We start from the raw sequence: 27,590 nt of genomic DNA on the forward strand, positions 1-27,590 counted from the left end.
GCTTTCTAAGCCTATATTCTCTTGCTCTTGGAATACTTTCCTTCTTGTGCTCTTAAACCAGGCAGTGCTAGTGCAGGGCTGGGCAATCAGGGAAAGCTTCCTGCAGGAGGTGGAACTGACAAGTCCCTGAAGTGGAGTAGATGGCTGGAAGGGAAAATGAGATTTTAGGGGAGGAAAGCAAAGGCAGAACATCAGGGGGGGCCCCAGCCTTGCTGAAGTTCACAAGAAGTTAAACAGGCCCATTGGAAGGCCCAAAGCCCAGGTCCTACACCCACCTGGGCGGGTCCTGGGGTGGTTACAGCTCTGAGTCTGTCCTTCTGGCTGGAGGAAGCATCTGCAGTGGAACCAGCTCCTCTGTCTTGGCGAGACAGCCACCAAGTCCTCCCCACACCCGTGGAGGAGGTAGGAATCCAGTTCCAGGCAGCGAGGGAGCCAGTCACAGGGTTTATGTTAATACAAGCCCTCCCCTAGCCGGCGCGCAGCCTATTACCCTTGCCGGCCAACAGCTTAATTACCGCTGCTGCAGCGCGCTGCTTGCTTGCGTTCCTTGGTTCCCTAAAATAATAAGAATGGCGTCACCGACTTCCCGCGGCCATGTGTTCCCACCCCGCCCGTGCCTCCAGAGCTCTATTGTAGGAAACAAAATCCAGACACTCAGATGCTTTTTTTTTTTTTTATCTTGGAGAGGTTTATTTTTTTATTTTTATTTTTTTAGTAATGTGGGCCCTGCCCCTTAGTTAAGATTTTAAAAGATCTTTAAGAGGTGTGGACACCTGTCTCCGCTACCATCAAGGCTGAGGAATACCCTCCTCTTAACAGAAACTGAAAGCTACATGGACAATTTCTGGGTCTTCCACAGGGGACTGGTTTCTGGTAAGAGCAGCAGTACAGTGCACATGGTACAGCAGAAGAATCACCCAGCCTGTGGTTCCTGAGCTCTAGGCAAACTCTGGACCCGGCTTCTTCCTCTGAGAAAAGAGGGCTAAACTAGACCAGTATTTTGCAAACCATGGGTTTAAAATTTTTTTTTAATGTACTAGAAAGGAGTAATTTTAACAGGGTAAGTTTTGTTTCAGTGTGTATGTCTATATGCACACAAAAAGGTATGCACTGAGTCAAGGTGTAAATGGATTTTTTTACTGTGCATTGTGGTCAGCAAGCCACTGACCTAGATGATCCCTAAGGCCTGTCTAGCTTTCGAAATGTCTGACTTTTCTCCCAGAACCTGACTTTCACCCCATGGAACCTCACTGATTTTTGCAGGTTTTGTCACACCAACTGTGAAGCAAAACTAGATTTTCTGGTTACAATGACAAAATCACAAGCATTTATCACTCTAATCGAACACGTTTGGGAGAAGCCCGTTTCCCCTCTGCTTTGGTGCCTCGAACAGTCTGGCCTTCTAGCTAGAAATCTGCAACAGGGGATGGCCCATTTAAAAGCTGACCTATTTAAAACCCATGAGCACACACACACAAAAAAACACCACAGGGTCAATTTGATTTGAGTCTTCTCTTCTGTGCAGGGCTGGAACTGGAAAACTAAATTGGTCAGGGACTGACAAGGTTGAAACCAAAGCTACAAATATGTATTGAAGTCTTGCTCAGTGAAAAAAGACAGTCAAGGGTTGAGGTTAGTGGAAAAAAAGAATCAAGGCGTGGATGTAAAATAAAGGGGTGTGTTTGGGGTACACCATCTTAGTTCTCCAAAATGTTAAAAGGCCTTGTATATTCCATGAGGAAGCCTTGCAAACAGCTGAGGTAATAACTCAGATCTGCTGGCCTGCTTTTGTTCTCATTTATCTATCTGTCTATCTATCTATCTATATTTAATTTTAGAGAGGAAAGGAGAGGGTGAGAACGGTAGAAATATCAATGATGAGAGAGAATTATTATCAGCTGCCTCCTGCATGACCCTACTGGTGATTGAACACATAACCTGGGCATGTGCCCTGACTGGGAATTGAACAATGACCTCCTAGTTCATAGGTCGATGCCCAGCTGCAGAGCCACACCAATCGGGCTGTTCTCGTTCTTGTGCTTTGATAGGGGACACAGCAATAAAGGTGACTGGATCAAGGGGAAGAAAAATGGCTTTTTCCACAGCTGGGGTGTTCAAAGTATTATTTCATTTAATCCAACCCTAAGTGATCAAACTCTGGTCATTGTAGGAGCTCAGGAAGGGTGAGATGAGCGAGCAAGCAAGTGGAGAATGGATTTGAGCCAGGTCTTATCGTGACTCCAGAGCCTGCCTTCTGTCCACCTCTCCACCTTGCCTCAGGAAATGCTGGGAAAATAAAGAGCAGTTCTCACTCAGCTTCCTTTTCTCTGGTTCTGGCCTTCAGAGGACTCTGTTTGAGGCCCAAGTTGTCCATTTAAATCAGTGCCAGCTTCACGGGCATGTGACTTGCACAGTCACACAGGGCCCCATGCTTAGAAGGGCCCTGCTCTTGGGTTTAATGTGCTGCTGTCACTGTCTTGGAATTCTTAATAATTTTTGAGCAAGGGTTCTCACATTTTCATTTTGCTCTGGGCCCTACAAATTACATGGCCAGTCCTGGCTTTGATATGTGTGTCCCCTTTCTTTGTCTTTCTAGGTCCCACAGTATGCCTCCTAGCTGGCACACAGGACTGTAGTTATTTACCAGCTGTCTGTCTCCTCCTAGCCAGCCACCACACCTCCTGCTCACTGTCCCCTCCGAGTCTCTCAGCATTGGCCCAGGTGAACAGTGACACAGGAGCACTGGGTCAGGGGGGAGGAGTGTGCACAGTTCGCTGGTCTCCGGGATACAAGACATACTGGAAACCATTGCTGCCGCTGTTCACAGAAGGAGGGTGTTCATTCAGCTTGTCCTGGACCAGTTACATTGTAAATTTCATGGTTTGACTTACTCTGTGTGCCCCGCACCTAGTGTTGTGCCTGGCACGATAGACAGGACATTTGTTAAGCAGTTGCTCTGGTGTCCACTCCCCGCTAGGCTGATTATGGAGAAGGACAGTCCCTGACCTCTAGGAGGATCGGATGCTTAATACACGATTAAATGATTCATGCAGCAGCTGCCTTTGGTGCCCTGGGATGCTCAGAGCTGGACCCAGGGAAAGGCCTCCTGGGGAGGGGGGCCTTGTGCAAGGATGAGAGGCGGGGAGCAATGAGATTGGAGGGCGTAGGGGGAGATCCAGAGTGGAGGGCCTCTCAGGTCAGTTTAGGAACTTGTATTTCTCCCCCCCCCCCCCCCCCCCCCGGCAGTGGCCACAAGCTGAGAATGTTTTCTAGGCCAGAGTTTGCATTTTATAGGTTAACAAGTATCATCCCCTTTCTGCAGAGGCTGAGCCCAGCATCTCAGGGATACAGTCAGGGTTCATTCAACCCGTCAGCCGGGTCCTTGGCCCCCAGTCAGGGCCTATTCCCAGGAGTCCAATGTCCCTGCTGTCACAGAGGCCCCTTTGGAAGCAGAGCGGGCTTAGAGTGGCTTACGTGACTGGCCAGGACCAGGCTGCAGTGTTGGGAACACAGAGGAATGGTCAAATTGGAGCCACTGTAAAGACACGATTGCACAGTTTTAGAACAACCAGTGGGTTGTTCCTCAGTAATAATGTGTTCATGTTGATCATGGACCTCACAGCTCTCGGTGGTGAGAAATGGCCACTGCGTTATTGCTTTGTGGATAAGTTTTTCAGGAAATACCAGGGCCGGGCAGTCTGAATTCTAGGGAACTTCTTAGTGCTCCACTCACATCTCTTTGGGGCCGAGTGTGGATATTCAGGCTTCTCTGGGGTGTCAGCACTTGAGGCATGAAACAGAGGGTCCTGTATAGGTTTGCCATTGGTGTATCTGAAGAGCTCCTTATACAAGCAGTGTCGTCCCAGCTGTTGAACTAGAAAGAGAGTAACCACATTCGGATATTTTTAAACAGCCATTGGAGTTGGGAGAGAGTCTAAACCCAAAGTACAAATTTCCGGTTTAATTTTAACTTTGCACTTCGCTCACACCCAGGATTTGGCAGGAGGAAATGGGCCTTAATTTTTTTTTTTTAAGGAGAACACTCCCTGAATGTCAAGGATGCTCTCTTCACCTGGAAGGTTTAGAGCATGGTCACCAAGCAGAGACAGGAGGAAGCGGGTTGCAATTGCAACAGTTCAAAGTGATTTAAGGAAACCTGGGGCGGGTTGGAGGTGTGGATAGATAGCCTGTTCCTGTTCGGGAGCTCAAAGAAAGTGTGGCCCTCGTCCAAGGTAGGGGGTGGGCCCCATGACTTCTGCTGTTGGGCTGGCGTTTTTGTTTTTTTCTGTTTGGTCCATTTCAGACTTTTCACAGACAGCTTACTTGCCATCCCCATCAACCCACAAAGAAGAAGTGGGTTTCCCCCAGTGTGGTTTGTACGTTTTGGTGATATTAGTACCCTGGGGTTTAAGCCTGGACTTGCCCCCCTCCTCTTTAATCTCACCCCTAAGAGTGCTGAAACCCCCAACAGGAAGGAAATGCAGAAACCCCAGGGATCCTGCATGCCCCACAGACCTGGCTCCCAGACACCACAGGCCTCCCTTGCCAGTGACTGGAAGCAGCCTCTTGCTCCCTGGAGAGAGTGGGGTCCCCCAGCCCCTCTCCAGATCTGTGTTCCCTGACTTCAGCCTCATCTGAGCAAGGGCTGGGTTGTTTTGTGCTTTGGTTACTGAGGAAGTGTAACCAAGGTGGGGTCTGCTGGGAGTGGCCCCCACCCGGCTGGTGAAACAGTTAAAAGAGGGGTAAAAGGGGAGCAGGTGGCTGTCAGAGCAGCTTGTCTGATTGAGTTGGGGCGCTGGGAGCGCCTGTGCCCTATATTTGAGAATGTCAGAAATCATCAGGAGCCAACACTGACCACCGGGACCAGCAGACACACTCCTGTGACCACTTCTGCCCTTGAGAAACGGGAGAATGCCCTGTGGAGCCATTGTGGGCCTAGCACTTAGAGAGTGCCTGCTGAGGGCCCAGGAAAGAGCCCAGGATTGTTATTAATAACAGAGTAGTAATAGTAGCACTTACTTGCATATTGGTCCCGAGAGGAATGGCCTCCAGTTTGGTGTGGAGCTGGAGCTGGAGCTGGAGCTGGAGCCTCTGTCTGTAGAATTCCCAGGCAGCACTGTGCTGCTTCGGGAAAGAGGTCGACTTCTAGGAGGAATTCCCTTGACTCTCCGGCACCACCTCCCGCCAGCTGCGGGGCCTTCTCCTTGGCTAATGGCCTTAAGAGGAGAAAGCCGTTGACCCGGTTAGAGAAATTACATGTCTGAAATCGTTGAGGGTGGATTGGAATCCGTTCTCATATTTGTCTTTCTTTGGTGGAGGTTACAGAACTCCCAAGACCTTCCAAGGAAACAGTAACTAAAGAAGATGGTGGGCCCTGTGACTCCGGCATTTACCACAGACTGAAGGAGGGTCCTCCCTCCCCCAGGACAGTTGCTCTCCCTCCATCTGCTCTGCTCCCCTGAGGCCTGGCTTCCTGGCTCTACACTGATTTCCTGCCCTAGGGTAGGACTTATTCCCAGGCATTCTTGCCACTGACCTTGAGAAGGTGACTTGACCTGGACATCTGGCCTCTCCTGGGGACTGAGAGAGTGGGAAAGGACAGGAAAGGCCCCAGGAAAGGTGGGCCTTGGCGCCAGTGCCTAGGCCCAGAGCTTCCTAGCCGTGAGGGATTAATACTATGCCGTGCTTTGCCCCTCCTTGCAAATTGCTACTGTTCTGGGCTGAGCCGCGTGCATCTCTCCAGCAGGGAGGAAGAGAGCACTGATGTGCCCTGAGCTCCCCTAGTCTGCCCGCTGGCAAGCGTAGACTGGGCACAGCAGGCCTGCCGTGGGTCTGTTCCCCCAAGTTGGCATTTGACCCAGAGAAGCCCCAATTGGAGGGGTATCTGGAGGACCTTGGCAAGATGGTCATCCTGGACCCTGCAGGGAAAACCTAAGCATATTCGCCTGCTGCAGGGAAGCATGGGGGCAGCCTGGCAGGCAGGTTACAGGGTCCGACTGCTTATCCCTGAGAAGAAGAGTCTCTGAGGGGCAGGAATGACCCTTTGGACATTGCAAGGCTGCTGCTAAGAAGGACAGGCCTGTCCGTGTGACCCGGGGTTGAGAAGTCAGACCTGTGGGTAGAAGTCCCAGGGCCAGCATGTCCAGGCGGCAGCAGTGCATGTTTCCTGGAGGTTGCAGGGAGCAGGCAGGGGTGCTGTGTCAGGCCCCAGGTGTGGCCAGGTGGAATCATCTTTAAGGTGCCTGCCAGCCCTGGGAGGCCAGGGGCTGCCATGCCAGCCTGTCAGGGACCTGAGTGGGTAACTGGGCATCTGCCTGGAGGGCTAGCACCCTGGCTGCCCTGGTTGACTCCCTGGGTAAGTTCAGGCCTGAGACATGATCGCTCTTCTCACCCTATTGTCCGAAAGCCTGGCCTCCCACATCACCCACGTCTGCCTTCTAACAACCTAATGAGAGGGTAGCTTTTTTATCAGTTCTTTCTACCTCATTAGAAATAAAGGATTTGGGGCCCAAGAGAGGAGAATCTAAAACCCCTAATAGGGCAAACTGCCTCCAGAGAGTTGGGCAGGGGGCAGAGCCATAGAAGTGCCTCCAAAGACCAGCTTTTGGACTTTGTTGCCCTCAGCATTTCATTATGGGTCCATCCTGGTTTGTGGATTTCCATTTTCTCCTTCCACATCTACTCAGGACCCTGAAGGGCAAAACTGAGAGCTGAGATATCTGTTATGGTAGCTTACATGTGTCTCTTAATATTAACTAAAGTTAAATTAAATTTAAAACTCGATCTCACCAGCCACACTGCAGATGCTCAGTGGTCACCCATGGCTAGTGGCTCCCCTCTTGGACAGTGCAGGGGTTTCCCTTGCCACAGGAAGTTCTGTGGGACAGCAGTGGACTAGCGAATGGAGAGTTGGAGGAGCCCCTAATTGTCTCTCCCTACCCTGGGGTAGGCCAAGCAGTGACCATGGTGACAAATTCCAGGCCAGGTGGGCAGGTTATGACTGGTGGCAAGAGCAGTGTGAGAACAAGAATGGGAGGGTACGCCAGCAGGAAGAAGGTCACAGACACATGGAGGTGAAGGAAGCACGTGGGTTGAGGGTGGGCAGTAGGGAGCTGGCCTCGGGCTGGTCAGGCTGGGGCCACGATGGGCGTGGGGTGAGGCTCAGAAGTCTCCTAACGTTAGAGCCAGGGTCTGGAGGCTGTGGTGGTGCATGGTAGGGTTGGAATGAGACCACCAGTATTGTCAATGCGGCAGGGCTTACTGAATTTATCTTCTGCAGTTCAGCCATGCCTCCTGTCTGGAGTGGCCCCTGGTTGGTTCTGCAGCTCCGCTCACCTCAACCTGAGCCCCCGGGTAGAAAGACCAGGGTGGGCAGGTGCAGTGCAATGCCCCGGAAGTGCTGTTTTTAATGTACGAGGGACTGCTTCCTGGCTTTGTTGCCCTGTCCTCCAAGGAGGCCTGATACCCTTCTGCCTCAGCCCCATTCCTTCCTCCATTCTCACAGTCCTTCCCTTTCCAGGTGAAAGAGCTTGTCCTGGACAACTGTCGGTCTTATGAAGGCAAAATCGAAGGCCTCACAGATGAATTTGAAGAACTGGAGTTCTTAAGTACAATCAACGTAGGCCTCACCTCAGTCGCAAACTTACCAAAGTTAAACAAACTTAAGAAGGTAAATAGAGTGTAGAGGAGTGTGTGTGTGTGTGTGTACACACGCACGTGCGCATGCGCCCTCAAGCAGGTGGTCGGGGTGGGGAGGAGAAATGGCCATCACTTCATGTTTTAAGGAGCATAATTGAGGGTGTATCCAGCTGCCTGCCCCGCTGTCTGCTAGGCTCTGAGCATAGAGCCTTCATTTTAAGAGCTGTTTCTGCTTTTTATTTCCCTGTCTTGTTTAGCTTGAACTAAGCGATAACAGAATCTCAGGGGGCCTGGAAGTATTGGCAGAAAAGTGTCCGAACCTCAAGCATCTAAACTTAAGTGGCAACAAAATTAAAGACCTCAGCACAATAGAGCCACTGGTGAGTCATTGGGTCCTTCCCTCTCCACAGGGAGGGCGGAGGGCAGGACTGATAGCAGCGAATGCTGTTTTTGAGTTTCCCTCCACTTATTTTACTTTTTTTACTTCATTTAACTATCACTATGTGCTGTGAGATAGAGTTTGAGCAACTATTTCTGCTTCATCCGTCAAGAAACTGAGACCTAGAGAAGTTAAGTGACTTGGCCCAGGTCACACAGCCAGCCTGGCAGTCTGGGTGAAGACTAGGCCCCTAGCCTCAGCGTCGGGCCTAGTGCTTTTCCTCATGCAGTGTCTGCTTCCCTTTGGAAACTGGAGCTGTCATTTCTCCAGGCTCCTGGCCCCTCTTTGGGGAGGGAGGATCCATCCAAGAATTAGGCTGATCCCGGAGGAGGCAAATCTGTTTTCTCCTTGGTCACTGACTGGCCTGAGGCTGGTGCCTCTGAAGGGTGAGAGATGGGTCGGCCCCGACACAAGCCGTCTGGGATGGCAGAGAACCGTGGTCTGGGAGCCACGTGCCGGCCTTCCTCTGCTGTCCTCCCAAACGTTCTTACTGGCCGGAACAGTAAGTCCTGGTCAGGATAACAATTTTTACATAAGCAGGATCTGAATGACTGAATTATCTTGATTTTGTTTTTAAGGAGGTCAACTGTAAGATATGTCATTGGTTCATTAGTAGATTTTTTTGAAAGATAGAAATACTACCACACAAAATAAACACACTTATTGTAAATATACACCTAAGAGTCACTTCATACGCCATGCAACTTAGAATCAGGGGAAAGCCCTGGGGGTCTTTTGTCAAGTTTCCCTTTTCTGAGGGTGGAGGTTGGAGCACTTCTCAGCTGGGTTTGTAGGGTTCTTATCCAAAAAGCACTCTTTGCCCTCTATGGGTGCTCGGGGGGCTGGTGGATGGCCCAGGTGGCAGAACAGGAAGCTAGACATTTTCTGCCCATCTGTGGCATGGGGTCACCCACTAGAATGGGCTTCCCATGGAACTTCTTGTCAAGTCCTCCTCTGATCGGAAAGCAAAACTATTTTGTATATCTGAAAGTCTCAATTTCATTACAAAAGGGAAAATGTGTGGAGGTCTAGCTGTGTGTTTGGGTGGTGAGGGACCAAGTGTATAAAACACTGTGAATCAGTCATCGTTAGAGATCAGATATAGACAGACACACACACACACACACACACCATGCTCCTCCCACCCAGACCATACTTTTTTTTTTTAATATATATTTTATTGATTTTTTTACAGAGAGGAAGGAAGAGGGATAGAGAGCTAGAAACATTGATGAGAGAGAAACATCGATCAGCTGCCTCCTGCACACTCCCCACTGGGGTTGTGCCTGCAACCAAGGTACATGCCCTTGACCGGAATCAAACCTGGGACCCTTGAGTCCACAGGCCAACGCTCTATCCACTGAGCCAAACCGGTTAGGGCCAGACCATACATTTTTGTAGCTTCCTTTTCCTAGTGATCAGTGTAGTGTGACTGATGGGTTACACTCACCACTAAAGGGTGGGCAACTGCTTTGGTTGGGGGTGCTGGGCTCACCCACCCAAACCACAGCCGAGATTCCTTCCCTGCCCTTGACCTTCTGCTGAGAATGGCCATGTCTCTATCTTGAACTCTTGAGAGAGCAACCTGGTTACTGACATTGACCCTGAGGGACAGTGGCTTTTGTCGCCTGTTAGGCCTGGCCCCATGGGAACAGGGGCTTGGCCTGGGGCAGGGTCTTCTTGCTAGCTGTGTGACCCTTCCACTTCCTGGGCCTCAGTTTCCTCAGACACCAAGCAGGAATATATGACCTTAAACCCTTGTAGATAAAGCTTTGACAAAGCAAATGTATTCACGTTAAGTGCCATGAACAAAATCTGGATCCTCCGCTGGGTTTTCTCTCGTCCTTTTTGACAGGCAGCATGGCGGAGAGTATGCACAGTAGTGAAGCTGGGCTGCCAAACCTCAGTTCTCTACTTCCTCATCTGGAAAACGAGCAAATAATTATTTCTAGCTTATCGGGGTTCTGAGGACAAATTGAGTTAATACACAAGTGCTGTGTTGACTCCTATTATTCTAGCAGCAGGGGTTAGTATGTTGGCTCATGCTGCCGTTTTAGTTCCCGTCTGGCCCCTTGTCACAGGGGCAGGCAGCACAGCTCTTGTCTCATGCACCAAGAGAGCCCCACTTAATTTCAAGCAAAATGAAAGTGTGAGCATTGGATGAGATTTTAACGATAAAATCCAACCCTTCGTTTTCCAGGTGAAGAAACGGAGGCCCATCAACTGGGGGTGATGTGTGTGGGTGGACGTTGTGGCCGAGCAGAACCAAATCAGAATTCTTTACCCCCTGTGGCCTTGGCTCTTCACACTGTCTCACTTCATCCCCACCTGTTTCCCTGGGTTGTTTCCCCTCGCCCACCTGTCCCCTCCTCTCCTGCCTCCCACAGGTCACTCACTGTTGACTTTATTTTTCTGCTTGCAGAAAAAGTTAGAAAACCTCAAGAGCTTAGACCTTTTCAATTGTGAGGTAACCAACCTGAACGACTACCGAGAAAACGTGTTCAAGCTCCTCCCACAACTTACATATCTCGATGGCTATGACCGGGACGACAAGGAGGCCCCTGATTCCGACGCCGAGGGCTACGTAGAGGGCCTGGATGATGAGGAGGAGGAGGATGAGGATGGTGGGTGGCCGAGTGAGGCCAGGGCAGGCCTGGTTCCTCCCTGTTTTACAGAGGGGTGGCCTGGGTGTTGGGAGGCCCCCACTGGCTGCTCAGGGGTAGGACTGTCAACCTCCTTCCAAAGCTATGGAGGGAGTGGGGCTCTCTGCTGTGTTTACTGGTGTCCCTAATCTGGATCATTGGTTGACTTCCCTAAAAGAATCGTGCATGAGCCCCAGAGAAACAGCCTGACTCTGACTGTATAGTAACTTATTAAAGACCATCTAGCTGAAGCCTCACTTGGGTTTTTTTTTTTTTTCTTTTTTTTTTTTCCCTTTCCAAAGTCCCACTGGAAATGAGATTCTGTGACTCTAGACTCAGACACTGTCCCAGGTAGGGGGGAGCAAATAGAGGAAGGTGGGGTATAGTCTGAGATGTCCAGTCATGGAGCTGGAGAGGTTGTGGGGCCCCCTGGTGGCTGCAGCCCAGAGAACCACAGTCCAGGACTTGTGAGCCCCAGGGACCCCGGCAAGTGGAGGCTGCAGGTAGCCTGGTGGGCTCCCTGGCAGAGTGGCGAGCAGCCAGGGTTGCAGGGAGGGAAAGGAAAGGGCACCTTCTCTTGCCTTCCCTCGTCACCAGCACAGTGTGGCTTTTCCATGGTTCTTCATGGCCAGAGTACAGTTGAGAATGGAGATACTTGCCTGGTTAATTCAGACCCAAGATTTTGGTTTTCATTGTTAGATGGGAGTATTTTGCAAGATATTCATGCACTTTGTGATACAACATAACGGGCCCAGGACTGGAGTCCTGAGACCAGGTTTCTAGGCACAAACTAATTTGATGTGTGACCTTGAACAAATCACTTCTCCCCTCTGCCTCAGATTTCTTGTGGGGGTAGGGAACCTTTTTTCTGCCAAGGGCCATTTGGATATTTATGACATCATTTGAGGGCCATACAGAATCATCAACTTAAGAATTAGTCTGCTATATTTGGTCAAACATTTAATTAACTCACCCCTAATGCCTTGGCAGGGCCAGACCAAATATTTCGGGGCCTTATACAGCCCATAGGCCGACACACCTCACCCCTGCTTTAAAGTGAGCAGTTTGGCTGGATGCTCTTTCTAAATGAATTAATTTCTCAGCTTTCCCGGGCCCTGTGCCTGTTCCGCTGATCCTTCCATTTCTCCGTGGTCTCAACCTTCACAAAAGGTCTCTCATTTTTGTACAGCTACGGGACCAGGGCTTGTTGCTCACACCACTCAAGGGCTTATCTTTTAGATCATTTTAGGATGTGTTCCATCACCTTCAGGCATCTAGGCTTTGGGCCTTGGTGGGGTGTGAGGTCATAGGCCCCACACTGAGGACCGTACCACCCCTGCCAGGCCCGCCAGCCTGGGGCCTGTGCTGTGCAAGGGAGGAACCAGCTCACCACCAATTCGTTCTTGTCCCCATTTCCACTGCACAGAGGAAGAGTATGATGAGGATGCTCATCTAGTGGAAGATGAAGAGGATGAAGAAGAGGAGGAAGAAGGTGAAGAGGAGGATGTGAGTGGAGAGGAAGAGGTAAGTGCCTGGCTGGGTGGGGTACCATCTCCCTGAGTCCCTCTTACTTGCTGCCTCTGAGTCAGCAAGTAAGAGGGACTCAGGGCTGGTTTGAGAGAAGCCAGACTTGCAGCAAGTCCTGGGGAGTTGGATTAGGAGTGGGTGAGAGGGGATTCTGGAGGCAGGTAAAGAGGGGACCTCACCTGCTGGTGTAAGCCTAGCCCTCAAATTAGTTCTTACTGCATCCATGTCCCCATTTCCTGCCCTTTTGCATTCATATGTTAATTCACTGAGCACTCACAGTGTATTAGGGAAAATCAAAGACTGCCCTGAACTGATGGATAATGAAAGACACTGCTGGATCCCAAATCAGAGTGACAAGGGTCTAGTGCACACAATGGAAGTAGTGCCATTTTCTTAACACATTGACTGGTTCCTAGTTTTTTGACAAGTCTGGGATGTGTCTGTGAGTGGTAATATAGCACAGAGATTCAGCTGTGTGTCCCTGGACAAATTCCTTGACCTTTCTATTTCTTCATCTGAGAAATAGCCATCTGGATTATAAATAGGGATCAACTCACTATATTGTCAAGAGGATAAACGAATTTATAAGTAAAATGCTTAAGGACAGTGTCTGACTAAGGTGTTTGACCACTTGCTATTTTAGGCTTTCACTCCCTTCTTCCTCCAAGATGCCGGCTCAGCGTGCTGGGTTTTGTATTGGGTGTTCTGCATCAGCTCTTGCTGATTATTAAAGTTAGATGTGGAGAGGTTTAAAATTATAACAGCATGGACAAGGCTCCTGGTTTCTCCCGGTTTTCTGTCTCTTGATTGAGCACACAGACACCCACCTGCCGAGCACACCGACTTGGGCAGGATCTCCCAGCCAGCACAGCCCCGGCGGAGAGGAGAGCTGGTGCGATGGGCTTGGTTCCTGCCTGGTCTCGGTGCAGTTGCTCTTCTCCCTGGGTGTAGGCTGCTAGGCTCACCTCTGAACCCTTAGGAAAACAGCCGCCCCCACACCTCCCAGGACAGGGCAGTATATTGTGTTGACTAATGGGGTTTTTTGCCTTGTTCTTCCTGCCACAGAAGCTGCAGCGTGCAGGGTTGGTGTGTGTGTGTGTGTATGTATGTGTGTATATGTGATCTTATTGACCATCTGCAGATTTCCAGCTTCCAGTAAAGGAGAGCTTACACACACACACACACACACACACACACACACACACACACCAGTTCAGCAAACAGACTGATTAAGGAATTCTTTTGTGACATTATAAAAGGATATTTCCCTTGACAAAAAGAAGTCTATCACCAAGTTCTTGTTAAACAATGGCCTGCCTGATGCTTTAGGAACAGTGTTCAACAGGCAGAGATTTAACTAGCATGTAACCCGGGAGCAGCATAAAGCAAGGGTCCTGTGTTGAAAAGAAGTCACACATCTGGCTGGATCTTACCGAGCTGGGATGATGCCCTCAGTGGAATTTATTCTCCCCTCCAAGTGGTCCAAGTTTGCAAGATGGTGCTGGGCTGTGTGGGGTGAGGTTGGACTTGCCCACAGAATCTGTGTTTGCTGAAACTGGGGTCTTCCTTGAAGCCAGCACTAGATTGAGGACAGATGGAAGGATGGCCTACTTTCCATGACGGAGAGTCTGCTTGGGAACCTGTTCTCCTAGGAAAGCAGCGCATTGGATTAGAACGCTGCCTGAGTCGTAGGGACTTCAGCTCAGGAATTCTTAACCTGGGGTAGGATCCACAACCCCCCCTGACATTGTTTGCAAGTATTGTATGTGACAGAGGTATTTTCTGGGGGTGGAGTTTAAAGCTTTCCATAGAATCTTAAAAGGGGTCTGTGATGGAAAAGAATGTCCATGGGGGCTCTGAGAGGCCTTTTTTGAGAATCAGTGCTGGGGAAAGTGGCTTCCTCAGCAGGTCTGTGGCCGGGGCACTACTGATGACTGGCACACATCTTCTCTCCTAGGAGGATGAAGAAGATTATAACGACTGGGAAGTAGACGATGAGGAAGATGAAGAAGAGGCTGGTGGTAGGCAGCCTTTGTACTCTTGGCTGGTAGCAGCTGTCCCCTTCAGTTGACAGTAGACTGTGTAGACCCCAGAGACCTGGCAGTGGGCAGAACATGCCCATCTGAGGCTGCAGGTGCCTGGCTTTGCAGATGTCCTGCCTCGGTTTGCCAGGAGGGCAAAGCTTCCTAGATGTCTGGTCCCCTGGCTTCCATGGTGGGGGGTGGGGGTAAATTAGAGGTAGGACCACTCTAATCTGAACGCCTTTTCCTTGCTCTTCCAGAAGAAGAAAAGGGTCAGAAGCGAAAACGAGAACCTGAAGATGAGGGAGAAGAAGATGACTAAGTGGATAACCTATTTTGAAAAATTCCTATTGTGATTTGACTGTTTTTACCCGTACCCCCCAAATCCCGCCCCCCGAAACTTATTTTTTTCTGATTGTAACGTTGCTGTGGGAACGAGAGGGGAAAAGTGTACTGGGGGTTGTGGGGAGAGGGTGGGCGGGAGGGGGTGGAATAAAATACTATTTTTACTGCCACTCCTTATTTTTTCCCCTACTTTTTTTGTGTCTGTTTTTGTCCCTGTAATTGCAATAGCTGAGTACACACCAACTGAGCATTTGCTCCATACCCTCAGAGAGGATGGTTTGGAGGCCTCTCACATTTCCTGGTATTTCCTGAGTCTCTTGAGTTGGTTGGAAGGCCGAGGCTGCCTCAGTTTGGTTTCGCAAAGCCCAGGAGGGACTGAGCACCAGCCACATCTTACCTCTTGTTCTGGTTCACGTGGTTTCTGCATTTCTTGGGCCTGCTAGAGGCATCCAACGCCCTGGTTTTAAATAGCAACCTAAAGGCGTATTTTGGCACTGGTTGGGGGGACAGTCCCCATCTCTCATTCCCTTTCCCTCTTCACAGATGGTGGTGGGCTTCGTTCTACGAAGAAGACTCTGATGTCACTCTTAGGAGTAGGAGCTATGAGCCAGAGAGCTGAAAACAGCAAGCTCATGAGTAAAATGGATTTGGTGGTTAGAATGAAAAGAGAAGAAGCAAACCCTTAACCGTTAACCTCTTTAAAAGATTTTTTAAAAACTCTCCTCTCTTGTAATGTAAAATATTAGAATGCTTTGTTTTACAAAATGACAAGAGAATTCTTCCACATGTACTCCTGTGCTTAGATCATTTTTACAAACCTAAGTGCAGGAGATGTTGCTGCATGTCGGCTGGGTTTGTTTGTTTTTTTTCATACGCCCGAGCACGGAAAAACTAGCGCAAAATTGTATTTTCTTACCTAGTGGAAATCTGAAATGACTGCAAATTCCTAGTGAATGTACAGGTTTGCTTTCATGTCCCTCTTCTGGATTGCTTTAGGAGTGACGTGCTTCCTGGCCCGTGTTTCATCTGTACAAAAGAGCATCTGCACCGTTTCTTTCCTCCCCCTCAGAAGAGCCAAACTTTGAGTTTTATGTCTGTTTGTCATTGATAAATTTCAATAAATCTTTTTATACAATTTTTTTGGGATGGCTTCTTTGAGTCCAACAGGCCATTGATCTAAGATGCATTCCACACCACCTGCTATCTGACAGGGCTCCCTGACAAAATAGCTTTTCTCATGGGATACGTAACCCGATACTACGTTTGGACACTTTGGGTCTCAAAGCAAGACTCAGTGGTGTGCTTTCTTCATTAGAAGCTTCATGTTGGAGCGGGGAGAAGTGTAAAGAGAGAAAGATAAAAAACCAAAATGTTAGGCCAACCTTGGGACCAGATCTTATTCTGAATACCTTCCATTGTTTTGTTGTTCAGACTGTAAAATAGAACATATGCTTGAGAGCCTCAGGACTGTGTGAAACACATTTGTCTTTTTTACTTAGCATTATTACGATAATTTCTCTACCTCTAAAGGGTCTTCAAAAGCATCTATCTAACAAGGGTAGGTAGTGGTCCACTAACTACTCCGATGTGTTCCGTCCTAACCAATGGTTTGATGTTATTTCTAGCTTACCACCACAGTGGACATTCTGTTGCATGTTTTGAGGATTTCTTAGAACAAATGCTTAGAAGTAGTGTCATTGCACCAAAAGTTGACATTTCTAACACTCGCGTGCAAGGTGCCATGTTTTCCAGAAGGGTTATACTAAAGTGCTGTGGTAGTTTATACATATGCACATGTCTTCATCCTCAGCCTTGTAGCCTTGAACCCCATGTGAGCCCTGGCACCTGTGCAGTTCCAGTAGGTGAGGTGCTCTGAGAAGCACCTCGCTTTTGGGAAACCACCCCTCTGGGTGGTGTCCTGGGACTCCTGCACTTCCCTTTGGAGATATCCCCTAACTCTGTAGGATGGGCAGTGGCCTCCCAGAGGCCCGGTGCTGTGGAAAACGGGGGCTGTGAGGGTGAACGGGGTAGGCATGTTCTGTGCCTCCAGAGCTGGCGAAAGAACATGGGGGTGGGGTGAAATCCAAGCCGCTTGGGCCTGGCCTTGGGTTTTCTGGCCCTGGCTCCCTTTCTGGGGGTTGACTCACATAGATACGGAAATAAATGCTATAAAAATGGAAGCTAAAATAGACGATGACTGGGTTAATGCTGATGGAACTGAGGGAGGAAAACTGACAATCATACTGAACATTCACATCAGCCCTTGAGTAAAAGTCTTACTTACCTGTTTTATAGGTGAGGAATACCAAGGCCCAGTGACTTGAAGGTAAGAAGAGGTGGGGTCAGGGTGAAACCCAGGTCTGGACTATTTTTATCAAACCTTGTCATGAATGGCAAGGAGGAAGAGGAAGCTTAGCCACAGGGGAGAGGCTGACGTTTATTGAGCTCTTGCTCTGTGCCAGGTACTGAGGATTCATTCTTAATGGATTCTCACAGCCACCTTAGGTAGGTGCCAGTACTCAGGTCATACAGCCAGAAAAGAGCATCAGGAATAATCCAGGGAGGGGTGGTTCCAGAGTGGGCCCCCTCGTCTTGCACTAGAGTGTCTCCTGCTTCCCCGAGACACCTGTATGAGCCAGCTGTGTAAAGCGGTTGCTCACCTTGCCCAGTGCACCTGGGAGTGAGGTTTCCCCACTGAGAGCTAGCAGATGTCCTATGGACCCTTGAGAGCCTGAAACCCCCAGTCATCAGTCACCCCTCTCATTTCATGGAAGAGGAATCTAGAACCCAGAGAGGGTGAGTGATGTGCTCAAGGTCACACTGCAAGGTGCCAGAGCCCACCCTGGGCCCCAGGACTCCTGTTCCTGGGCTTCTGCACCAAATCTCCCGCGGCTCACTGGTTGCAGGGAGGCCAGCTGTTGTGAGAATCAGTAGATCCACAGTAGTGTCTTCCAGGAGGAACAGCCCGGCCTTGGGTGGACAGGATGCCGCGAGCGCCAGGGCCCAGCTGTGTGTTGTACATGGCTTTGGAGTGCATCCTATGTTTTTTAAATATTCATGGTGGGTTTGGTTTCCCAATAGTGTCAGGCTGGTCATCCCTGAGAAGGGCATTTCTTGACGCAGACTAGTGCCTGGAGAGGAGGATGATGATGCTGATTCTAGATTATGAGCTCCTACTCTTGTCATAATTTATATCCATTGCCTCCCTCTTTTCACAGAGGAAACCAAGGCTCAGACAACCTAGACAACTAGCCCAGCAAGTAACTGGCAGCTAAACTTCAAACCTGTGTCTGACACTGGAGGTCTTTTCCTTATCCACTGTGTTCAAAGAGCCAGGCAGACAAGCAATTTGGTTCGTCTCACTTGCTGACTTGCAAAGGCTGTTTTTATTCTGGTTCAGAGACTCATTGTTCCTGGTTGGAAGATTTCCCACAATGGGTCCCTAATAAGCAGCTTTGGACAGTGGTGTTCCTGAGTCCCTGGACTAGCCCTTGGACAGGCCCCTGTGGCAAGCTGGGCTCAGGGCTGAGTGGGGCAAGGAGAGGCCTGGAGATGGTTGGACAGATGAGGGCAGGTCTGAGGCTGATCAGCCTGACTGAGCCCCTCCAGGCGGGCTCTGAATGCAGCAGGGGCATCGCAGACTGCCACCTGGGACTTGGGAGCTGATGCCAGGGGCGCCTGTGGAGTTGCCTGCCAGGCATCCTCTCCTCTAGGTCTGGCAAAACCACCGCAGAGACTCCCATGGACATGGCCTATCACCATTCCTGAAGTTCAGGTGGGGCTGATGGTCACCTATCTGGTTCCTGGGCTGAGCAAGTGACCTAGTGCTGGCCAATCAGCATGTTCCATACTCTGACCAGAGTGATTGGTCCAAGGAAGGGCCTGGGACAGAGATTGGTAAAATGAGGCTTGGTCCCTGGAATTTAAATGAGGAACTTCCTGCTGTGCCTGTGGGGCTGGGATGATGGAGGCCTGGGGGGGTGGGGGGTGGGGGGTGGGGGCCAGTACACTGAGTGAGGACACTAACGCAGATTTAGAACTTAATGTTGGACGTCGCACATCATTTTGCTTCTTTCTCATAAAAAACCCTATCAGGCAGTAATTATCCCCATTTCAAAGACTGAACACATAAGTACTCGCTAAATATTCGCTTAGTGCCAGACACAACACTATGTGCTTTATAGAAGTCAACCTAGTGTTTCCCAAATCTCCCTGATAAGAATCCCTAGGGCTTGTCAGACTGCCAGGCCTCCCTCACCCCTGGGAATTCCGGTTCTGTAGCTCTGGACTGGGGCCTGGGAATCTGTGTTTTAACAAGTACCCAGAGGATTCTCATCATTGGGGACATTTGGGAAATGCTGCATTGAACATAATACCCACAACAGCCCAGTGAGGAGAGTTATGGCCATGCTCACTCAATGTTGAGGAAAGTGAGGCTCAGAGAGGTTAAGTAACCTGCCCAAGATAACACATGTGGTGAGTGACAGCTGGGATTTGAACCTGGGTCTACATGATGTTGACACTTCTTGGAGAAAGGGGATGATAATAACTACAGGTTGTGAGACGGTGGGAAAGATGTGAAGGGACTTTACAAAGTGGAAAGCAAAACTGCTTTTGGGAAAGAGAGAGATGCCAGTGTTATGAAAAAGAAGTCTCAGCAACCCAAATATTTTCTGTAAGGAGGGGAAAACAGTCCTACAAACCAGTTGGTCATTAAGATAATCTATATGAAAGTGGTTCCCCCCCTTTTAAAATTTACATACAATAAAATTCACTCTGTATCCACTATCACGATACACTATATTGAAGATCTTAGTTGTAAAAAGAAGTGAGTTTGCACTAAATTTTGCTGATGGCTTTCTGAGGGCCAGCAAGCCTTGACCAGGGCTCAAGAGTTGGGAGACCTGGATCCTCTCCCAGCCCTGAGACGAACTTGCTGGGTGATTGCATACAAGTCACCTTTACATCCTGTAAGAAGATCCATGCAGACTAAATGGCTTCTGACAGCCTTAGTCGGTAGTTTGTTGTAATAGTCTTTCCCTTGCCCTGAGGCCTTCAGGTAGGTCTCTCTTGACATGAAGTTTAGTCAAGGTGTTCTCTGTCAAAACTACGAGGTGGCAGTAGGAAAGATCAACGTGGGAGAAACAGCCTCTGTGGGCAGGAGCACTCTGATGCAGAATTCACAAAAGGATCTTCTGAGGTCTGACGGTGTAGACGGCTCAGTCCGAACACATTCACGATTGCCTGGGCCAGTGAAGAAGCCAAGAGAAAACAGCTCGGCACGTGTGATCTCATTTCATATTCACAGAAGAACTCTCTTTGAGGTAGTTATTCTCCCCAATTTCCAGATGAAGAAACAGGTTTAGAGACATTATGAAACTTGCTCAAGATCGCATAGCCAGGAAGGCACTACTGCTGTCAGCACGCACAGCTTCCTGGCCTGAAGTATGGGGGTATTTCCTCAATTCCTAGGGCCTGTGCAGCCTACAGCTCACTGCAGCAAGATTCATCTCTGAATCTTGGTTTGACTAATTTCACACCTTTTCTCAAGAATCCAGCTCTCAGGCCCAGCGCAGTCCTCCCACTCATCTCTGCAGTTCTCCAGACTGTGACAAAACCAGTCTCCTCACAGTCCCCGGGAACAGCTGTCATGCAACAAAAATGACTTGAACCTCGGAAATAAGGAGAACTGATTTCTACCCCTGGAGACAGGGACCCTACATGTTTTGAAAAAACAACAACAGCAACTCCTTCTAATACTTGAAAAGTAGAAAGGGGCAGCATGCTGGGCTAGCGCGAGGAGGCCTGTGTGACCTGGGAGGAGCCTCCTCTCTATAGTGTCTGCCTCCCAGAAGTGACAGGAGATAGCGTGTTTGTGCGTTGGTGGGAATGATCCAGTGTAGAGGGAGGCATCGATGATGAGAGAGAGAGACAGAGAATCTCGGAGAAAATTGGAGGCCTGGGATCCTGTGACTAAATAGAAGTTTAGTCTTTGGTAGAGGAAAGGACACTTCATCTTTTGAACAGGAGAGAAAGGCTATATAGGTCCATGTCAGTGGGCAAATTTGATGGAGGGAAGATGGCAAAGTTCCTGTCTACTTTTGCAGAAAATAAGAGGCAGGATCATCAGTGGGGGTTGGGGGATGAGAGGGGCAGAAGACTGAGACAGTTGTTCTGGAGGGTGGGAAACAACCACTCTCGGATGCCTGGAGGGGCAAATGGAGACCATGACTTTAAAGGGGGACCGAGCATGGCTCTACTGCTTGAGAGCAGGCATCGAGGTGGCAGAGAGCTGGGCTTTACTAGCCAGATGATGAGAATGCATACAGCAGAGGGCAAGGAAGATGGGGTGTTTAGAAGATTTGTAAGGATGGACCATCCTATCTAATAAAAGAGCAATATGCAAATTGACCATACCTCCACTACACCATCAAGCCACGCCCATCAGCCAATCAGGAGCGAGTATGCAAATTAACCCCAACCAAGATGGCTACAGCCACAGAGAGAGCAGGAGGGAGGCTTGGGTTTCCCCAGCAATGGAGAAAGCCAAGCTTTCCGCACACCCTGGCCGGCCCAGGCCTCCACTCAATGCTACCAAGTTTCAATTATAGAAGATAAATAAATCCCAACAGAAATGGCTGCTGCCACTGAGCGAGCAGAAGGCTTGGCTCCGCTCCAGGCTACAAAGTTTCAATTGTAGAAGAGAAATAAATCTCAGATACCAGGGCCTCCGCTTGCATCGCCAGGGGGCGTGGCCATCCTGCAAACCATCACAGGCTCCTCGCCCAGGCCGCCCCATGCCCCAAGGGAACACCCACCCTGATCCGGGACACCCTTCAGGGCAAACCAGCTGGCCCCTACCCATGCACCAGGCCTCTATCCTATCTAATAAAAGAGTAATATGCAGATTGACCATCACTCCAACACACAAGATGGCTGCCCCCATGTGGTCAAAGATCCTGCCCCCATGTGGACACAAGATGGCCACCACAAGATGGCCAGCAGGGAAGGGCAGTTGGGAGGGACCAGGCCTGCAAGGAAGGGTAGTTGTGGGCGATCAGGCCAGCAGGGGAGGGCAGTTGGGAGGGATCAGGCCTGCAGGGGAGGGCAGTTAGGGGTGACCAGGCCAGCAGAGGAGGGAAGTTGGGGGGGACAGGGTCTGCAGGGAAGGGCAGTTGGGGGGGACAAGGCCTGCAGGGGAGGGCAGTTAAGGGCAAACAGGCTGGCAGGGGAGCAGTTAGGCATCAATCAGGCTGGCAGGGGAGTGGTTAGGGGGTGATTAGGTTGGCAGGCTGAAGCAGTTAGGGGCAATCAGGAAGGCAAGCAGGCGAGCAGTTGGGAGCCAGCAGTCCTGGAATGTGAGAGGGATGTCCGACTGCCTGTTTAGGTCCGATCCTACTGGGATTGAGTCTAAACGGGCAGTCGGACATCCCTCGAGGGGTCCCAGATTGGAGAGGGTGCAGGCTGGTCTGAGGGACACTCCCACTGTGCACAAATTTCGTGCACTGGGCCTCTAGTTTATATATATAAAAGCCAAGTGACCAGAATGATGGAATGACCGGTTGCTATGACATGCACTGTGGCAGCCAACAGGCCTGATTGGGGCCCCAATTGCCCCCCACAACCGCCCATGGCCCCTCCCCCTGGCTGGCCCTGCTCCAGATTAGCCCCCCCATCAGGGGCAGGGCCGGTCAACCTCCCACACCCCCCCTCAACTGGCCCGGCCCGATGGCCCCTGTTGGGGTGGGCCGGCTGGACCCCACCTGTGCACAAATTTGTGCACCGGGCCTCTAGTGAATTATAAGTTAGCTATGGAGGGAAGTGAGTCATGACTGATAGTGAGAACATGGAAGCAGGTCAGTAGAGTGGAGAACTGCTGGAGTTAGGTTGTTGGGAGCATCAAGGTAGGTGAGCTGCAAGGAGACAGGCAGTGGTCAGAGAATGGAGATGTCCAAGGTGGTGCACTGACTGCTGAGAAGCCAGGATATGACCATGGGGGCAGGTGTCTGAGATGGGAAGGAGGAGCAGATCTTCACTGGAGGTGAGGAGTTTGCAAAACAGAAAGGCCTAGGGATTGATTGGGTGGTTTGTGCTTCAAGTCACTGAAGAGTAATAGGAATAAAAACAGGAAAAATTATAATAAGCCAACTGCTAGAATCCTCACTAATGAGGAGGCAGATAATGGGAACAAAGAGGCAGTCATGCCTCTTTAAAGGAGGAGGAGAGATGGAACAGTGATGGGGAACCAGAACAATTCTCAGTTCCAGGCTTTGGGGCATATGAGGGAGGGGGACACTGTGGCCCAGAAGACAGCTGGGGAGAGGGATCATCAGGTTAGAACCAGGTTTGAGTTAACACAAGAGAGGAGGTCCATCAGCTGCTTACTGATGGCCCCTCCAAGGCTCCAGAAGGTCTGAGGAGGGGGAAAGGGTGGAAAATAGCCCTTCTTCCTAATACAACTTCCTTGTATGTTCACGGTGGTGGTGGGGTGGGGCTGGGGCCAATGAAGGGGCCAGGTTTCCCCTTCCCTTTTAAAATTTACAACCTTCACCATACAGTTCAAGTTGGGTGTTTGTGGGTGTCCCCAGAGGAGCTGGTTCTCTTATGTCTGTTAGTCATGGCAGACTCTTTGGAGCTTGCTGGCTTCTCCTCTCAGGGGCTGCCAGCTCCCTGTGGCTCCACGCCCCTGACTTCTCTAGGTAGAAGCGATACTCTGTGCCATTGGCTCAGCCCACCCACCCTGAGAACTGTTCTGGTTAGAAGTTCCCTGATGGAGCCCTTATTTAGCAGGCACCAGCCAACTATCTAAGCCAGATGTCCCCTCTTACTCGCACTCCTTCGGCCAATGTTCTAAACTTCATTGCTGGAATTCAGATGGCAGGGAGGAAAGCTGCAACACCACCGCCAGCCTAGCCTCCCTGGGACCCAGCCCCTCACAGACTGTATAGCAGGCATTTCGGAGAGTTGCAGCAAAGACCCCTTTGCCCTCAAACATAAAGGTAGCTCCAGGTCCTCAGCCATTCAGTGGACACTGCTGCTCTCTGCACTCCCACCTTCCCCTCCCCAGGCAACCAGGAGGTGCCTGAGCTGGTTAATCACCAACAATGGGGAGCCCCCTATTGGTCAGGTTCTTGCTTGGGCACCAAGCTCTGCTTCAAGCATCTGCTCAGAGATCTCCTACTTGAATTTATAAGCACTATCAACTTGCAGAAAGAGCTGTCTGGACTCCCTTTCCCAGAGGGGCCATGGGCATGCCTTCCCTCGAAGCTTCATGGATTATCTGCAGAATCTGAGTTTGAGTTTGGATGCCCACACCTCACCTACTCTAGATCTCTGGTATATTCTTGCCTGCCTTGATGGGCCTCTGGAAGTCTCTTTGACCTCCATACTTTAGGCTCCTAACCAGTTCCAAGCTGTTGCCATTCAATTATTTGTCTTTCTATCTTTCCAAAATGTACGTTTATATCAAAAACCAAGATGTACACCTTAAATATATGCAATTTCCATTTGTCAATTATACCCCAAAAAGCTGGGGGAAAAGAAACAAAGTTCCTAGTAAACTGCTTTTTTGTTTTGTTTTGTTTTTTGCAATCTAAGCATACAGGTTTTTAAACGAATATTATTATGTTTATTTTTATTTATTTATTAAAAATATTTTTATTGAGCCCTAGCTGGTTTGGTTCAATGGATAGAGCATCAGCCTGCGGAATGAAAGGTCCCAGGTTCAATTCCGGCCAAGGGCATATGTCTGGCTTGTGGGCTCGATCCCCAGTGGGGGGCATGCAGGAGGCAGCCGATCGGTGATTTTCTCTCATCATTGATGTTTCTATCTCTCCCTTCCTCTCTAAAATCAATAAAATATATTTAAAATATTTTTATTGATTTTTAGAGAGAGAAGAAGGGGGAGGAAGAGAGAGAGAAAAACATCGATGTGAGAGTGAAACATCAATCGACTGCCTCCTTCTGCACCCTGCCTCCCACTCCATCATTGAGCCCAAACCCAGAATCAACCGACAGCTTCTCCATGAACAGGATGACACCCAGCCAACTGAGCTACACTGGCCAGGGCAGCATGCAGTTTTTTTTCTAATTTTTATTTTGAATTGGTTTTGGGTATATTGCTTAGTGGTTAGACAATCATATACATAGTGTTCCCCTTAATGTTTCCAGTACCCTAACTGGCACCATATATAGTTTTGACAGTATTATTGACTATATTTCCTAAGCTATACTTACTTCCCCGTGACTATTTTGTTACTACAAATTTGTGCTTCTTAATCCCTCCACCTTTTTCACTCAGTGCGCCAAACCTCTTTCCCCTCTGGCAACCACCAGTTCTCTCTCTGTATCTATGAGTCTGTTTTAATTTTGTCTGTTTGTTTATTTTGTTCTTTGGATTCCACATACAGGTAAAATCATATGATGTTTGTCTGATTGACTTATTTCATTGAGCATAGTATCCTCTAAGTGCATCCATGCTATTGCAAATGTAAGATTTCATGACCTAGTAGCCATTCAATTCTTTAGAAGGAAAAAAGACAGAGTTCTCACAGAGAGAGGACTTAAATAGGAGGATAGACTGATAGTTCTGTTAACACTATAGAGTCAAATTCTCCCCCCAAGATCAATATTTAGTGAAATGGACCACACCACAAAAAACATTAAACAAGTAGTTATTGATCATCTGCCAGCCATAGTAGAAGGTATTGGGTGGAACTACCAAGTTAGGGACACTTATCTTCTATCTTATTTCAAGACTAGAGGCCCCGTGCATGAAATTCGTGCATGGAGGGTGTTCCTCAGCCCAGCCTGCACCTTCTCCAATCTTGGACCCCTCGAGGGATGTCCGACTGCCTGTTTAGGCCCTCTCACAATCCAGGACTGCTGGCTCCCAACTGTTCACCTGCCTGCCTTCCTGATTGCCCCTAACTACTTCTGCCTGCCAGCCTGATCACCCCTAACCACTCTCCTGCCAGCCTGATTGATGCCTAACTGCTCCCCTGCCAGCCTGTTTGCCTCTAACTGCCCTCCCCTGTAGGCCTGGTCACCCCTAACTGCCCCCCCTGCAGGCCTGGTCACTCTTAACTGCCCTCCCCTGCAGGCCTGGGTCCCCCCAAACTGCCCTTCCCTGCAGGCCCGGTCGCCCCCAACTTCCATCCTCTGCCGGCCTGGTCACCCCTAACTGCCCTCCCCTGCAGGCTTGATTGCCCACAACTGCCCTCCCTTGCAGGCCTGGTCCCTCCCAACTGCCCTCGCCTGCTGGCCATCTTGTGGTGGCCATCTTGTGTTCACATGGGGGCAGCCATCTTTGACCACATGGGGGCAGCCATTTTGTGTGTTGGAGTGATATTCAATTTGCATATTACTCTTTTATTAGATAGGATAGAGGCCTGGTGCATGGATGGGGGCCAGCTGGTTTGCCCTGAAGGGTGTCCCGGATCAGGGTGGGGGTTCCCTTGGGGTGTGGGGTGGGCTGGCCAAGGGGCCTGTGGTGGTTTGCAGACTGGCCACACCCCCAGGTGACCCAAGCGGAGGCCCTGGTATCTGGGATTTATTTCTCTTCTATAATTAAAACTTTGTAGCCTTGAGTGGAACCAAGCCTCCTGCTTGCTCTGTGGCCGCAGCCATTTTTGTTGGGATTTATTTATCTTCTATAATTGAAACTTTGTAGCCTTGAGTAGAGATCTGGGCCCACCAGGGTGTGCGGAAAGCTTGGCTTCCTCCATTGCCGGGGAAACCCAAGCCTCCTGCTTGCTCTGTGGCCGCAGCCATCTTGGTTGGGTTAATTTGCATACTCACTCCTGATTGGCTGGTGGGCATGGCTTGTGGATATAGCAGAGTGATGGTTAATTTGCATATTACTCTTTTATTAGATAGGATGGCAGACAAGCACAATTTGGACTTGAGGTGTCCCTTGAGATTTTATAGTGACAAATTAAATTATGCCAATTTTATCAGTGGTCACCCAAACTGATAATTCTCAAAATTGTACCATAATGGGAAAAGGCTTATGACACTTTAAAATGTACTAAGTTTCCAGGAGGAAATATAAAGGGGGAAATGTTATAATACAACTAGTGGCCCAGTGCACAAATTTGTGCACATTGAAAGGAAATTAATTAGAAGAAATATTTTAATATCACTATTCACCCTTTCTCTAGAAGTGTCAACCAAATTCATGATCAACAATGACAGATGGAAACACACATGTGCTATTGGTACCAGCAAGAGCTTTATATGTATCATGCATGCGCTAGTCAACTTAGCCTTTTATATCTATCTATGTAAAACCCTAATATGCAAATCAACCAAAAGGTGAAACAACCTGCAGAATGACAGGTTGGTGGGGGGTGGGGCCAGCAAGCGGGCAGCACCAGGTCAGCCAAGGCGGGTACCAGTAGGGGCACCTGATTGCCCCACTGGTCAGGCCTAGGGACAATATCCACCCGATTGCCCCACAGATCGACCCTGATTGCCGGCCAGGCCTAGGGACCCTACCCTATATGTTGGGAACAGTCTCTTATATTTAAAAATTAAAACCTGGCAAGGCTACTCTATCCTGAAAAAACAGGATGATGCAGCAATGACATGCATGGACTCTGGCTTGCACCTTTTGTGGTCAGCCCTGATTCTGACACTTATAACTGTGTGGCAAAGCCAATTACTTAACTTCTCTCTGCTTCAGTTTTTCCACCCATAAGTTGGGGAAAATGGTACTACTGCCTCAGAAGGATCTTGTTATGTACTACTTTTTATAATCAGGGCAAAAAATGCAGCTGCCCATACAACAGCAAGATGCCTTTCACCTGTATGAAAAGTATGGTCACTGTGCATGCAGTGTGCCCGTAAACCAGCAGTTGGACATCCCCTGAGGGGTCCCAGATTGTGAGAGGGCGCAGGCCGGGCTGAAGGATCCCCCCCTCCCCACCCGTGCACAAATTTCATGCACCAGGCCTCTAGTATATAGAGTAAACTTGC

The 27,590-nt window shown here is 49.5% G+C and overlaps 1 protein-coding gene across 2 annotated transcripts in view; it reads left to right on the forward strand.

The window, feature by feature from the left end:
* ANP32A (acidic nuclear phosphoprotein 32 family member A) overlaps positions 1 to 15,747 on the forward strand; it is a 39,847-nt gene extending 24,100 nt beyond the window's left edge. For both annotated transcript variants that reach the window (XM_080676611.1, XM_080676610.1), the window contains exons 2-7: positions 7,520 to 7,669; positions 7,896 to 8,018; positions 10,500 to 10,701; positions 12,146 to 12,243; positions 14,204 to 14,267; positions 14,528 to 15,747. In XM_080676611.1, the coding sequence (XP_080532737.1) occupies positions 7,520 to 7,669; positions 7,896 to 8,018; positions 10,500 to 10,701; positions 12,146 to 12,243; positions 14,204 to 14,267; positions 14,528 to 14,589 (699 nt within the window). In that variant the 3' untranslated portion in view covers positions 14,590 to 15,747. The remainder of the gene's footprint in view (positions 1 to 7,519; positions 7,670 to 7,895; positions 8,019 to 10,499; positions 10,702 to 12,145; positions 12,244 to 14,203; positions 14,268 to 14,527) is intronic.
* The last annotated feature ends 11,843 nt before the right edge of the window (positions 15,748 to 27,590 follow it).

Source organism: Plecotus auritus, assembly GCF_963455305.1.
Source record: "Plecotus auritus genome assembly, chromosome: 1".
Classification (NCBI taxonomy): domain Eukaryota; kingdom Metazoa; phylum Chordata; class Mammalia; order Chiroptera; family Vespertilionidae; genus Plecotus; species Plecotus auritus.